We start from the raw sequence: 13,911 nt of genomic DNA on the forward strand, positions 1-13,911 counted from the left end.
AGGGCTCACATCCTCTACGAGATGGATGTGTACAGGTAACACTGTGGTGTACGCCTCATGAAGGAGAGGGCTCACGTCCTCTACGAGATGGATGTGTACAGGTAACACTGTGGTGTACGCCTCATGAAGGAGAGGGCTCACGTCCTCTACGAGATGGATGTGTACAGGTAACACTGTGGTGTACGCCTCATGAAGGAGAGGGCTCACATCCTCTACGAGATGGATGTGTACAGGTAACACTGTGGTGTACGCCTCATGAAGAAGAGGGCTCACATCCTCTACGAGATGGATGTGTACAGGTAACACTGTGGTGTACGCCTCATGAAGGAGAGGGCTCACGTCCTCTACGAGATGGATGTGTACAGGTAACACTGTGGTGTACGCCTCATGAAGGAGAGGGCTCACGTCCTCTACGAGATGGATGTGTACAGGTAACACTGTGGTGTACGCCTCATGAAGGAGAGGGCTCACGTCCTCTACGAGATGGATGTGTACAGGTAACACTGTGGTGTACGCCTCATGAAGGAGAGGGCTCACGTCCTCTACGAGATGGATGTGTACAGGTAACACTGTGGTGTACGCCTCATGAAGGAGAGGGCTCACGTCCTCTACGAGATGGATGTGTAGCTGGCGGCCCACAGCCTCCCTTTTCTAGGCGGGTCCTGACCCCCAGGGGGCTCCCCATTTTTGATTTTGTTAGTCGCTCTCACGCTGATATCGTATTTACGTGACAAAATTGATAGAATTACAGGAAATTGGCTGTTAAACTGTCCCTCTCCACAGAGAAGCGACAATTGTGTTAACCTCTCTTTCTCTGCTCTCTCTCTGCTCTCGCTCTTTCTCTGCTCTGCTCTCTCTCTCTCTCTCTCTGCTCTGCTCTCTCTCTGCTCTCTCTCTCTGCTCTCGCTCTTTCTCTGCTCTGCTCTCTCTCTCTCTCTCTCTCTGCTCTGCTCTCTCTCTCTCTCTCTCTCTCTGCTCTCTCTCCAGAGAAGAGACTACTCTGCCCTGACCAAGTTCCTGCCTCCTAAACATGAGTACGTTGTGTCTGTCAGAGTCACGCCCATCCAGTGTACTCTATACCGACACTACCTGGAGCACTTAACAGGTACACACTAACCCCTACCTTATCTAGTGTACACTACAGATCCTATCTGGAGCATTGTACTTCTGTGTGTTTCAAGAGAGAGAGGAGGAGGTTACCAGAGGTCTGGCCTCTAGTCTAAACGGTTCAATATGACCCATATTACCAGAGGTCTGGTCTCTAGTCTAAACGGTTCAATATGACCCATATTACCAGAGGTCTGGTCTCTAGTCTAAACGGTTCAATATGACCCATATTACCAGAGGTCTGGTCTCTAGTCTAAACAGTTCAATATTACCCAGAGGTCTGGTCTCTAGTCTAAACAGTTTAATATGACTCATATTACCCAGAGGTCTGGTCTCTAGTCTAAACGGTTCAATATGACCCATATTACCAGAGGTCTGGTCTCTAGTCTAAACGGTTCAATATGACCCATATTACCAGAGGTCTGGTCTCTAGTCTAAACGGTTCAATATGACCCATATTACCAGAGGTCTGGTCTCTAGTCTAAACGGTTCAATATGACCCATATTACCAGAGGTCTGGTCTCTAGTCTAAACGGTTCAATATGACCCATATTACCAGAGGTCTGGTCTCTAGTCTAAACGGTTCAATATGACCCATATTACCAGAGGTCTGGTCTCTAGTCTAAACGGTTCAATATGACCCATATTACCAGAGGTCTGGTCTCTAGTCTAAACAGTTCAATATTACCCAGAGGTCTGGTCTCTAGTCTAAACGGTTCAATATGACCCATATTACCCAGAGGTCTGGTCTCTAGTCTAAACGGTTCAATATGACCCATATTACCAGAGGTCTGGTCTCTAGTCTAAACGGTTCAATATGACCCATATTACCCAGAGGTCTGGCCTCTAGTCTAAACGGTTCAATATGACCCATATTACCAGAGGTCTGGTCTCTAGTCTAAACGGTTCAATATGACCCATATTACCAGAGGTCTGGTCTCTAGTCTAAACGGTTCAATATGGCCCATATTACCAGAGGTCTGGTCTCTAGTCTAAACAGTTCAATATTACCCAGAGGTCTGGTCTCTAGTCTAAACAGTTTAATATGACTCATATTACCCAGAGGTCTGGTCTCTAGTCTAAACAGTTCAATATGACCAATATTACCCAGAGGTCTCTAGTCTAAACGGTTCAATATGACCCATATTACCCAGAGGTCTCTAGTCTAAACGGTTCAATATGACCCATATTACCCAGAGGTCTGGTCTCTAGTCTAAACGGTTCAATATGACCCATATTACCAGAGGTCTGGTCTCTAGTCTAAACGGTTCAATATGACCCATATTACCCAGAGGTCTGGCCTCTAGTCTAAACAGTTTAATATGACTCATATTACCCAGAGGTCTGGTCTCTAGTCTAAACAGTTCAATATGACCAATATTACCCAGAGGTCTCTAGTCTAAACGGTTCAATATGACCCATATTACCCAGAGGTCTCTAGTCTAAACGGTTCAATATGACCCATATTACCCAGAGGTCTGGTCTCTAGTCTAAACGGTTCAATATGACCCATATTACCAGAGGTCTGGTCTCTAGTCTAAACGGTTCAATATGACCCATATTACCAGAGGTCTGGTCTCTAGTCTAAACGGTTCAATATGACCCATATTACCAGAGGTCTGGTCTCTAGTCTAAACAGTTCAATATGACCCAGAGGTCTGGTCTCTAGTCTAAACGGTTCAATATGACCCATATTACCCAGAGGTCTCTAGTCTAAACGGTTCAATATGACCCATATTACCAGAGGTCTGGTCTCTAGTCTAAACGGTTCAATATGACCCATATTACCCAGAGGTCTGGTCTCTAGTCTAAACGGTTCAATATGACCCAGAGGTCTGGTCTCTAGTCTAAACGGTTCAATATGACCCATATTACCAGAGGTCTGGTCTCTAGTCTAAACGGTTCAATATGACCCAGAGGTCTGGTCTCTAGTCTAAACAGTTCAATATTACCCAGAGGTCTGGTCTCTAGTCTAAACAGTTCAATATTACCCAGAGGTCTGGTCTCTAGTCTAAACGGTTCAATATGACTCATATTACCAGAGGTCTGGTCTCTAGTCTAAACGGTTCAATATGACCCATATTACCCAGAGGTCTGGTCTCTAGTCTAAACGGTTCAATATGACCCATATTACCAGAGGTCTGGTCTCTAGTCTAAACGGTTCAATATGACCCATATTACCAGAGGTCTGGTCTCTAGTCTAAACAGTTCAATATGACCCAGAGGTCTGGTCTCTAGTCTAAACGGTTCAATATGACCCATATTACCCAGAGGTCTCTAGTCTAAACGGTTCAATATGACCCATATTACCAGAGGTCTGGTCTCTAGTCTAAACGGTTCAATATGACCCATATTACCAGAGGTCTGGTCTCTAGTCTAAACGGTTCAATATGACCCAGAGGTCTGGTCTCTAGTCTAAACAGTTCAATATTACCCAGAGGTCTGGTCTCTAGTCTAAACAGTTCAATATTACCCAGAGGTCTGGTCTCTAGTCTAAACGGTTCAATATGACCCATATTACCCAGAGGTCTGGTCTCTAGTCTAAACGGTTCAATATGACCCAGAGGTCTGGTCTCTAGTCTAAACGGTTCAATATGACCCATATTACCAGAGGTCTGGTCTCTAGTCTAAACGGTTCAATATGACCCAGAGGTCTGGTCTCTAGTCTAAACAGTTCAATATTACCCAGAGGTCTGGTCTCTAGTCTAAACAGTTCAATATTACCCAGAGGTCTGGTCTCTAGTCTAAACGGTTCAATATGACTCATATTACCAGAGGTCTGGTCTCTAGTCTAAACGGTTCAATATGACCCATATTACCCAGAGGTCTGGTCTCTAGTCTAAACGGTTCAATATGACCCATATTACCCAGAGGTCTGGGCTCTAGTCTAAACGGTTCAATATGACCCATATTACCCAGAGGTCTGGTCTCTAGTCTAAACGGTTCAATATGACCCATATTACCAGAGGTCTGGTCTCTAGTCTAAACGGTTCAATATGACCCATATTACCCAGAGGTCTGGTCTCTAGTCTAAACGGTTCAATATGACCCATATTACCAGAGGTCTGGTCTCTAGTCTAAACGGTTCAATATGACCCATATTACCAGAGGTCTGGTCTCTAGTCTAAACGGTTCATTATGACTCATATTACCAGAGGTCTGGTCTCTAGTCTAAACGGTTCAATATGACTCATATTACCCAGAGGTCTGGTCTCTAGTCTAAACAGTTCAATATGACCCAGATGTCTGGTCTCTAGTCTAAACAGTTCAATATGACCCAGAGGTCTGGTCTCTAGTCTAAACAGTTCAATATGTTCCCAAAGCATGATGCTGCCACCACCATGCTTCACCGTAGGGATATGGTGCCAGGTTTCGTCCTGACGTGATGCTTGGCATTCAGGCCAAAGAGCTCGATCTTGGTTTCAACAGACCAGAGAATCCTCTTTTTCATGTTCTGAGAGTCCTTTCGGTGCCTTTTGGCAAACTCCAAGAGGGCTGTCATGTGCCTTTTACTGAGACGTGGCTTCCGTCTGGCCACTCTACCATAAAGGCCTGATAGGTATTTCTGTTTGTTATTTGAAATTTGCATAACATTTTAAACCTGTTTTTGTCATTAGTGTAGATTGAGGAAAACATTTCATTTCATCCATTTTAGATTAAGACGAACGTTTAACAAAATGTGTTACAAGTCCAGGTTTCTGAATGCACGGTATATTTTAGTTGTTGAGGTGTTACGTCTCTTACGTTGTTCTGGTGTTGATGTGAGGGAGTGGTACCTTATTCAGCTGTGGTGGGTTTGACACACTTTCTCCTCTCTTTCTCCTCTCTTTCTCCTCTCTTTCTCCTCTCTTTCTCCTCTCTTTCTCCTCTCTTTCTCCTCTCTTTCTCTCCTCTTTCTCCTCTCTCTTTCTCCTCTCTCTTTCTCCTCTCTCTTTCTCCTCTCTCTTTCTCCTCTCTCTCTCTCTCCTCTCTCTCTCTCCTCTCTCTCTCTCTGTGTGTGTGGGGCAGGTGCGGGGAACGTGGTGGAAGGGGGTCGGGGTCGAGCCGGGACCAAACTCTTCCAGGACTTCCAGATGCTCAGCAGAATCTGGACCCATCCCTGGTGCCTGCAGCTGGACTACATCAGCAAAGAAAACAAGGTACACACAGACGGACTCACACTCATCAGGCTGAGGGGAACGAGACGGGTCTGCATCAGCTGCACCCCCCCCACCAACACACACGCTTCACTAAACCCCAGGAGAACATGCTAACACACGCTTCGCTGAACCCCAGGAGAACATGCTAACACACGCTTCACTGAACCCCAGGAGAACATGCTAGCACACGCTTCACTGAACCCCAGGAGAACATGCTAACACACGCTTCGCTGAACCCCAGGAGAACATGCTAACACACGCTTCACTAAACCCCAGGAGAACATGCTAACACACGCTTCACTAAACCCCAGGAGAACATGCTAACACACGCTTCACTGAACCCCAGGAGAACATGCTAACACACGCTTCACTAAACCCCAGGAGAACATGCTAACACACGCTTCACTAAACCCCAGGAGAACATGCTAACACACGCTTCACTGAACCCCAGGAGAACATGCTAACACACGCTTCACTAAACCCCAGGAGAACATGCTAACACACGCTTCACTGAACCCCAGGAGAACATGCTAACACACGCTTCACTAAACCCCAGGAGAACATGCTAACACACGCTTCACTAAACCCCAGGAGAACATGCTAACACACGCTTCACTGAACCCCAGGAGAACATGCTAACACACGCTTCACTGAACCCCAGGAGAACATGCTAACACACGCTTCACTCTAAACCCCAGGAGAACATGCTAACACACGCTTCACTAAACCCCAGGAGAACATGCTAACACACGCTTCACTGAACCCCAGGAGAACATGCTAACACACGCTTCACTGAACCCCAGGAGAACATGCTAACACACGCTTCACTGAACCCCAGGAGAACATGCTAACACACGCTTCACTAAACCCCAGGAGAACATGCTAACACACGCTTCACTAAACCCCAGGAGAACATGCTAACACACGCTTCACTAAACCCCAGGAGAACATGCTAACACACGCTTCACTAAACCCCAGGAGAACATGCTAACACACGCTTCACTCTAAACCCCAGGAGAACATGCTAACACACGCTTCACTAAACCCCAGGAGAACATGCTAACACACGCTTCACTAAACCCCAGGAGAACATGCTAACACACGCTTCACTGAACCCCAGAAGAACATGCTAACACGCTTCGCTGAACCCCAGAAGAACATGCTAACACACGCTTCACTAAACCCCAGGAGAACATGCTAACACGCTTCACTGAACCCCAGGAGAACATGCTAGCACACGCTTCACTGAACCCCAGGAGATCATGCTAACACACGCTTCACTCTAAACCCCAGGAGAACATGCTAACACACGCTTCACTGAACCCCAGGAGAACATGCTAACACACGCTTCACTCTAAACCCCAGGAGAACATGCTAACACACGCTTCACTAAACCCCAGGAGAACATGCTAACACACGCTTCACTGAACCCCAGGAGAACATGCTAACACACGCTTCACTGAACCCCAGGAGAACATGCTAACACACGCTTCACTGAACCCCAGGAGAACATGCTAACACACGCTTCACTCTAAACCCCAGGAGAACATGCTAACACACGCTTCACTGAACCCCAGGAGAACATGCTAACACACGCTTCACTCTAAACCCCAGGAGAACATGCTAACACACGCTTCACTAAACCCCAGGAGAACATGCTAACACACGCTTCACTAAACCCCAGGAGAACATGCTAACACACGCTTCACTCTAAAACCCAGGAGAACATGCTAACACACGCTTCACTAAACCCCAGGAGAACATGCTAACACACGCTTCACTAAACCCCAGGAGAACATGCTAACACACGCTTCACTAAACCCCAGCAGAACATGCTAACACACGCTTCACTCGAAACCCCAGGAGAACATGCTAACACACGCTTCACTAAACCCCAGGAGAACATGCTAACACACGCTTCACTAAACCCCAGCAGAACATGCTAACACACGCTTCACTAAACCCCAGGAGAACATGCTAGCACACGCTTCACTAAACCCCAGGAGAACATGCTAACACACGCTTCACTGAACCCCAGGAGAACATGCTAACACACGCTTCACTCTAAACCCCAGGAGAACATGCTAGCACACGCCTCACTAAACCCCAGGAGAACATGCTAACACACGCTTCACTAAACCCCAGGAGAACATGCTAGCACACGCTTCACTCTAAACCCCAGGAGAACATGCTAACACACGCCTCACTAAACCCCAGGAGAACATGCTAACACACGCTTCACTAAACCCCAGGAGAACATGCTAACACACGCTTCACTAAACCCCAGGAGAACATGCTAGCACACGCTTCACTAAACCCCAGGAGAACATGCTAACACACGCCTCACTAAACCCCAGGAGAACATGCTAACACACGCTTCACTAAACCCCAGGAGAACATGCTAACACACGCTTCACTAAACCCCAGGAGAACATGCTAGCACACGCTTCACTAAACCCCAGGAGAACATGCTAACACACGCTTCACTGAACCCCAGGAGAACATGCTAACACACGCTTCACTCTAAACCCCAGGAGAACATGCTAGCACACGCCTCACTAAACCCCAGGAGAACATGCTAACACACGCTTCACTAAACCCCAGGAGAACATGCTAACACACGCTTCACTAAACCCCAGGAGAACATGCTAGCACACGCTTCACTAAACCCCAGGAGAACATGCTAACACACGCTTCACTGAACCCCAGGAGAACATGCTAACACACGCTTCACTGAACCCCAGGAGAACATGCTAACACACGCTTCACTAAACCCCAGGAGAACATGCTAGCACACGCTTCACTAAACCCCAGGAGAACATGCTAACACACGCTTCACTGAACCCCAGGAGAACATGCTAACACACGCTTCACTGAACCCCAGGAGAACATGCTAACACACGCTTCACTAAACCCCAGGAGAACATGCTAACACACGCCTCACTAAACCCCAGGAGTTCCTATTGGTTGCTTGTAGCTTTGTCTTTGTCCTGGAAAATAATCTGAAATTAACTCTTTATTAACCCATGTTGTCTTAGGGGGGGCTGACTGTGTCTTAGGGGGGGGGGGGGGCTGACTGTGTCTTAGGGGGGGGGGGGGGGGGGCTGACTGTCTTAGGGGGGGGGGGCTGACTGTGTCTTAGGGGGGGGGGCTGACTGTGTCTTAGGGGGGGGGGGCTGACTGTGTCTTAGGGGGGGGGGGGCTGACTGTGTCTTAGGGGGGGGGGGGGCTGACTGTGTCTTAGGGGGGGGGGGCTGACTGTCTTAGGGGGGGGGGGCTGACTGTGTCTTAGGGGGGGGGGCTGACTGTGTCTTGGGGGGGGGGGCTGACTGTGTCTTAGGGGGGGGGGCTGACTGTCTTAGGGGGGGGGGGCTGACTGTGTCTTAGGGGGGGGGGGCTGACTGTGTCTTAGGGGGGGGGGGTCTGACTGTGTCTTAGGGGGGGGGGGCTGACTGTGTCTTAGGGGGGGGGGGCTGACTGTGTCTTAGGGGGGGGGGCTGACTGTGTCTTAGGGGGGGGCTGACTGTGTCTTAGGGGGGGGGCTGACTGTGTCTTAGGGGGGGGGGGGGCTGACTGTGTCTTAGGGGGGGGGGGGGCTGACTGTGTCTGGGGGGGGGGGTGACTGTGTCTGGGGGGGGGTGACTGTGTCTTGGGGGGCTGACTGTGTCTTGGGGGGGGGGGCTGACTGTGTCTTGGGGGGGGGGGCTGACTGTGTCTTGGGGGGGGGGGGCTGACTGTGTCTTGGGGGGGGGGGGCTGACTGTGTCTGGGGGGGGGGGGGTGACTGTGTCTGGGGGGGGGGGGGGTGACTGTGTCTGGGGGGGGGTGACTGTGGGGGGGGGGGTGACTGTGTGGGGGGGGGGGTGACTGTGTGGGGGGGGGGGTGACTGTGTCTTGGGGGGGGGGGGGCTGTGTCTTGGGGGGGGGGGGGGCTGTGTCTTGGGGGGGGGGGGGGGCTGTGTCTTGGGGGGGGGGGGGGCTGACTGTGTCTTGGGGGGGGGGGGGGCTGACTGTGTCTGGGGGGGGGGGTGACTGTGTCTGGGGGGGGGGGGGGCTGACTGTGTTTTAGGGGTTCTGACTGCGTGTCTTGTGTTTTTAGGGGTACTTTGATGAGGACAGCATGGATGAGTTCATCGCTTCGGAGACCGAGGAATCTTCTTTAAGCATGACCTCTGAAGACGAGAAACAGAAAAAGTAACCCCACATTATTTACAGTGACACAAACTCGTCACTTTTCGCCATCATGTTCATCCATAAAAAATAACGGAGTGTATCACCCATTGAGCTATAACAGAGGCTCGGAGTGTATCACCCATAGAGCTATAACAGAGGCTCAGAGTGTATCACCCATTGAGCTATAACAGAGGGCCGGAGTGTATCACCCATAGAGCTATAACAGAGGCCCGGAGTGTATCACCCATAGAGCTATAACAGAGGCCCGGAGTGTATCACCCATTGAGCTATAACAGAGGCCCGGAGTGTATCACCCATTGAGCTATAACAGAGGCCCAGAGTGTATCACCCATTGAGCTATAACAGAGGCCCGGAGTGTATCACCCATTGAGCTATAACAGAGGCCCCCGGAGAGCGGGGCGGGCGGACGAGCCGGTGGAAGTTGAGTGTGTGTAAAGTTGTGTGAAGAGGCTAAAATGGTCTCATATAGGCCTGGTTTGTTTTCCTCGTACTGCCACAATGAAAATACAGATCACTATGCATTTACTGAGCGTACAAAACATTAAGAACGCCTGCTCTATCCGTTACAGACTGTTAAAGAAGGATTTTTAAGCTTGGAGACAATTGAGACATGGTTTTTGTATGTGTGTCATTCGGAGGGTGAATGGGCAACAAAATATTTAAGTGCCTTTGAACGGGGTATGGTAGCAGGTGCCAGGCGCACCGGTTTGTGTCAACAACTGCAACGCTGCTGGGTTTTTCACGCTCAACAGTTTTCAGTGTGTATCAAGAACGGTCCACCACCCAAAGGACATCCAGCCAACTTGACACAACTGTGGGAAGCATTGGAGTCAACATGAGCCAGCATCCTTGTGGAACGCTTTCAACACCCTGTAGACGCCATGCCCCGACGAATTGAGTCTGTTCTGAGGGCAAAATGGCGTGCAACTCAATATTAGGAAGGTATTCTTAATGTTTTGTCCACTGTGTATATTCCTTACTACATTCATCCTGCCCAATCACAGGTAGGCATTTGGATATGAGCAAAGCATCAGTTTTCTGCAGTAGCCTTTTTGTCTTTTACTGTAAAGTGTGAAGTTGAGTGTGTCGTATTGAGTAGAGGTGTGAAGATCAGGGTGCAGCGCACGGGCAGAACCAACAGGAAATGGGGACAGGCATCTTGTGGGGGCGGGGCCAACTCCGTGGTATCACCATATTACTCTGTATCGTGATACTTGGTCTGACATCACTTTGTTGGTTGGAAAATAGGCACATTTTGTAGCAGTTTAGTTTTTTTTTTTTTTTTCGTTTCTGTCCGACATTTGTCACCTTTTTTAGGTCCCTCACCAGTTTCGCATCTCTGATTTAACGTTACGGTATCGATCATAATGTAGTATACGGCCTTTCACTGTTGACTGTCTTATCATACTGCAATATACAACCTGTCACTGCTCTGCCCCCCCCCTGTAGGAAGAAGAAGCGGGGGAAAGCCAGGAAGAAGGACAGCGACTCAGACAGTGATGCTCTGGAGGTAATAAAGGAATGGAATACCAGCTCCCGAGGAGGAGACCCTTCCAGCCGTAACCGGGCGGAGCCAGAGGAGGAAGGTATAGAAATACAATTATAGAGCCTGTAGATTGTTACCGGACTAGAAATGTACATTTATAATGTTACGGTGTTATATATATATATATTTATTTTATAGATATATTTTATTTTTTAAAGGTTAATACATATTAAATAACTAAAATAGTAATTTAAATAAGTATTCAGCTCTCTGAGTCAATACATGTTAGAAACACCTTTGATAGCGATTTCAGCTGGGAGTCTTCTTGGGTAAGTCTCATAAGAGCTTTGCACACCTGGATTGTACAATATTTTGTATTTGCCCATTTTTAGTCTTTTCAAAATTCTTCAAGCTCTGTCAAATTAGTTGTTGATCATTGCTAGGCAACCATTTTCAGGTCTTGCCATAGATTTTCAACTAGATGTAAGTAAAAAATGCCACTCAGGAACAGTCACTGTCTTCTTGGTAAGCAACTCCCGTGTAGAATTGGCCTGTCATGCTGAAAGGTGAATTCATCTCCCATGTGTCTGGTGGAAGCAGACTGAAGCAGGTTTTCCTCTAGGTTTTTGCCTGTGCTTAGCTCCATCCCGTTTCCTTTTTGTCCTAAAAAAAACTCCCCAGTGTTTGCCACTTACAAGCATACCCATACCATGATGCAGCCACCACGCTTGAATACTTAGGTAAATGTGATATTTCAGGTTTTTTATTTTTTTATAAATTTGCAAAAATGCATAAACTTGTTTTTGTCTTTGTCATTATGGGATATTGTTTGTGTATTGATGAGGAAGAAAAACGATTTAATGCATTTTAGAAAAAGGCTGTAACCTTAAACGTGATGGTCTGAATACTTTCTGAATATATCGATCACATCTTTACTAATACTGTAGAACTTTGTTCTGAGGCTGTATCCGTCCCCATTGGACGCTGTGATCACAATATAGTGGCTATATCCAAGAAAGACAAAGTTCCAACAGCTGGAACTAAAATAGTGTATGAGAGATCATACAACAGATTTTGCTGCATGATATTAAACATATATTTGTTGGTCTGATGCGATAAGGAACATCCAGACGCTGCACTTGATGAATTCATGAATTTGCATCCAATTAGTAATACACATTCACCTGTTAAGAAACTGACAGTTAGAACTGTTAACTGACTGATAGAACTGTTAACTGACTGATAGAACTGTTAACTGACTGATAGAACTGTTAACTGACTGATAGAACTGTTAACTGACTGATAGAACTGTTAACTGACTGATAGAACTGTTAACTGACTGATAGAACTGTTAACTGACTGATAGAACTGTTAACTGACTGGTAGAACTGTTAACTGACTGGTAGAACTGTTAACTGACTGGTAGAACTGTTAACTGACTGGTAGAACTGTTAACTGACTGATAGAACTGTTGAGGCTCCATGGATTGATGAGGAATTGAAAAACTGTATGGTTGAAAGAGATGGGGGCAAAATGAGTGGCTAATAAGTCTGGCTGCACATCTGACTGGCTGACTTACTGCATATGGATTAATTATGTAACTAAACTCAACAAAAAGAAGAAGAAACTGTGTTATGAAGCCAAGATCAATGAAAAACTTTGGAGTACTTTAAATGAAATTATGGGCAGAAAGACAAATTACACTTCATCTTTCATCCAATCAGATGGCTTATTCATCACACAACCATTTGATGTTGCCAGTTATTTTAATGATTACTTCATTAGGCAGGGAAATGCCAACAACGAACAGTGAGGCATCGTATTCATTCATTTAAAAAAACTAATAATGAAAGAAAACCATTACAAGTTAGAATTTTGTAAAGTTAGTGTGGGAGAGGTGGAAAACTATTGTTACCGATCAATAATGACAAACCTCCTGGCATTGTCAATTTAGGAGTGGCTATAGAGTCAGCTACCATCCTCAGTAGCTTTCCATCTATCTGCCATATCTTTAATCTGAGCCTAGAGCAAAATCTTTGTCCTGGAGGGAAGCCAAGGTAATTCTTCTACCCGACCTGGCTTGCTGCCAACTCGTAGCAAACTGTTGGACATTTTTTTTGACCAAATATAATGCTATTTCTCTAAACAATTTAACAGACTTTCAGTGTGCTTATAGAGAAGGGCACTCTACATGTCCTGCACTGGCACAAATGACTGATGATTGGTTGAAAGGAATTGATAATAAGAAGATTGTGGGAGCGGTACTGTTAGATTTCAGTGCAGCCTTTGATATTATTAACCAGAACCTGTTGTTGAAAATAAACGTATGTGTTATGGCCATTCAACCTCTGCCATATTGTGGATTCAGAGCGATCTATCTAATAGAACTGTGGGTTTTCTTTAACGGAAGCTTCTCTAATGTCAAACGTTAAGTGTGGTGTACCACAGGGCAGCTCTCTAGGCCCTCTACTCTTTTCTATTTTAACAAATGACCTGCCACTGGCATTAAACACAATGTGTGTCCATGTATGCTGATGATTCAACCATATACACATCAGCAACCACAGCTAATGAAGTCACTGAAACCCTTAACAAAGAGTTGAGGTCTGTTTTGGAGTGGGTGGCCAGTAATAAACTGGTCCTGAACATCTCTAAAACTAAGAGCGTTGTATTTGGTACAAATCATTCCTTAAGTTCTAGACCTCAGCTGAATCTGGTAATGAATGGTGTGGCCGTTGAACAAGTTGAGACTAAATTACTTGGCGTTACCTTAGATTGTAAACTGTCATGGTCAAAACATGTAGATTCAATGGTTTGTAAAGATGGGGAGAGGTCTGTCTGTAATAAAGAGATGCTCTGCTTTCTTGACGCCACACTCTTCAAAGCAAGTTCTGCAGGCTCTAGTTTTGTCTAATCTTGATTATTGTCCAGTGGTGTGGTCCAGTGCTGCAAGGAAAGACCTAGTTAAGCTGCAGCTGGCCCAGAA

General features: G+C 46.7%; 1 protein-coding gene across 1 annotated transcript in view; it reads left to right on the top strand.

Annotated features, from left to right (window-relative positions):
• Positions 1–13,911, top strand: part of atrx (ATRX chromatin remodeler) — a 78,314-nt gene that overhangs the window by 38,903 nt on the left and 25,500 nt on the right. Inside the window, exons 21-24 of the mRNA XM_039012013.1 lie at positions 988–1,105; positions 5,116–5,246; positions 9,345–9,439; positions 10,889–11,025. Coding sequence (XP_038867941.1) covers positions 988–1,105; positions 5,116–5,246; positions 9,345–9,439; positions 10,889–11,025 — 481 coding nt within the window. The remainder of the gene's footprint in view (positions 1–987; positions 1,106–5,115; positions 5,247–9,344; positions 9,440–10,888; positions 11,026–13,911) is intronic.

This window comes from Salvelinus namaycush, chromosome 17 (genome assembly GCF_016432855.1).
Source record: "Salvelinus namaycush isolate Seneca chromosome 17, SaNama_1.0, whole genome shotgun sequence".
In the NCBI taxonomy this organism is placed as follows: Eukaryota; Metazoa; Chordata; class Actinopteri; order Salmoniformes; family Salmonidae; genus Salvelinus; species Salvelinus namaycush.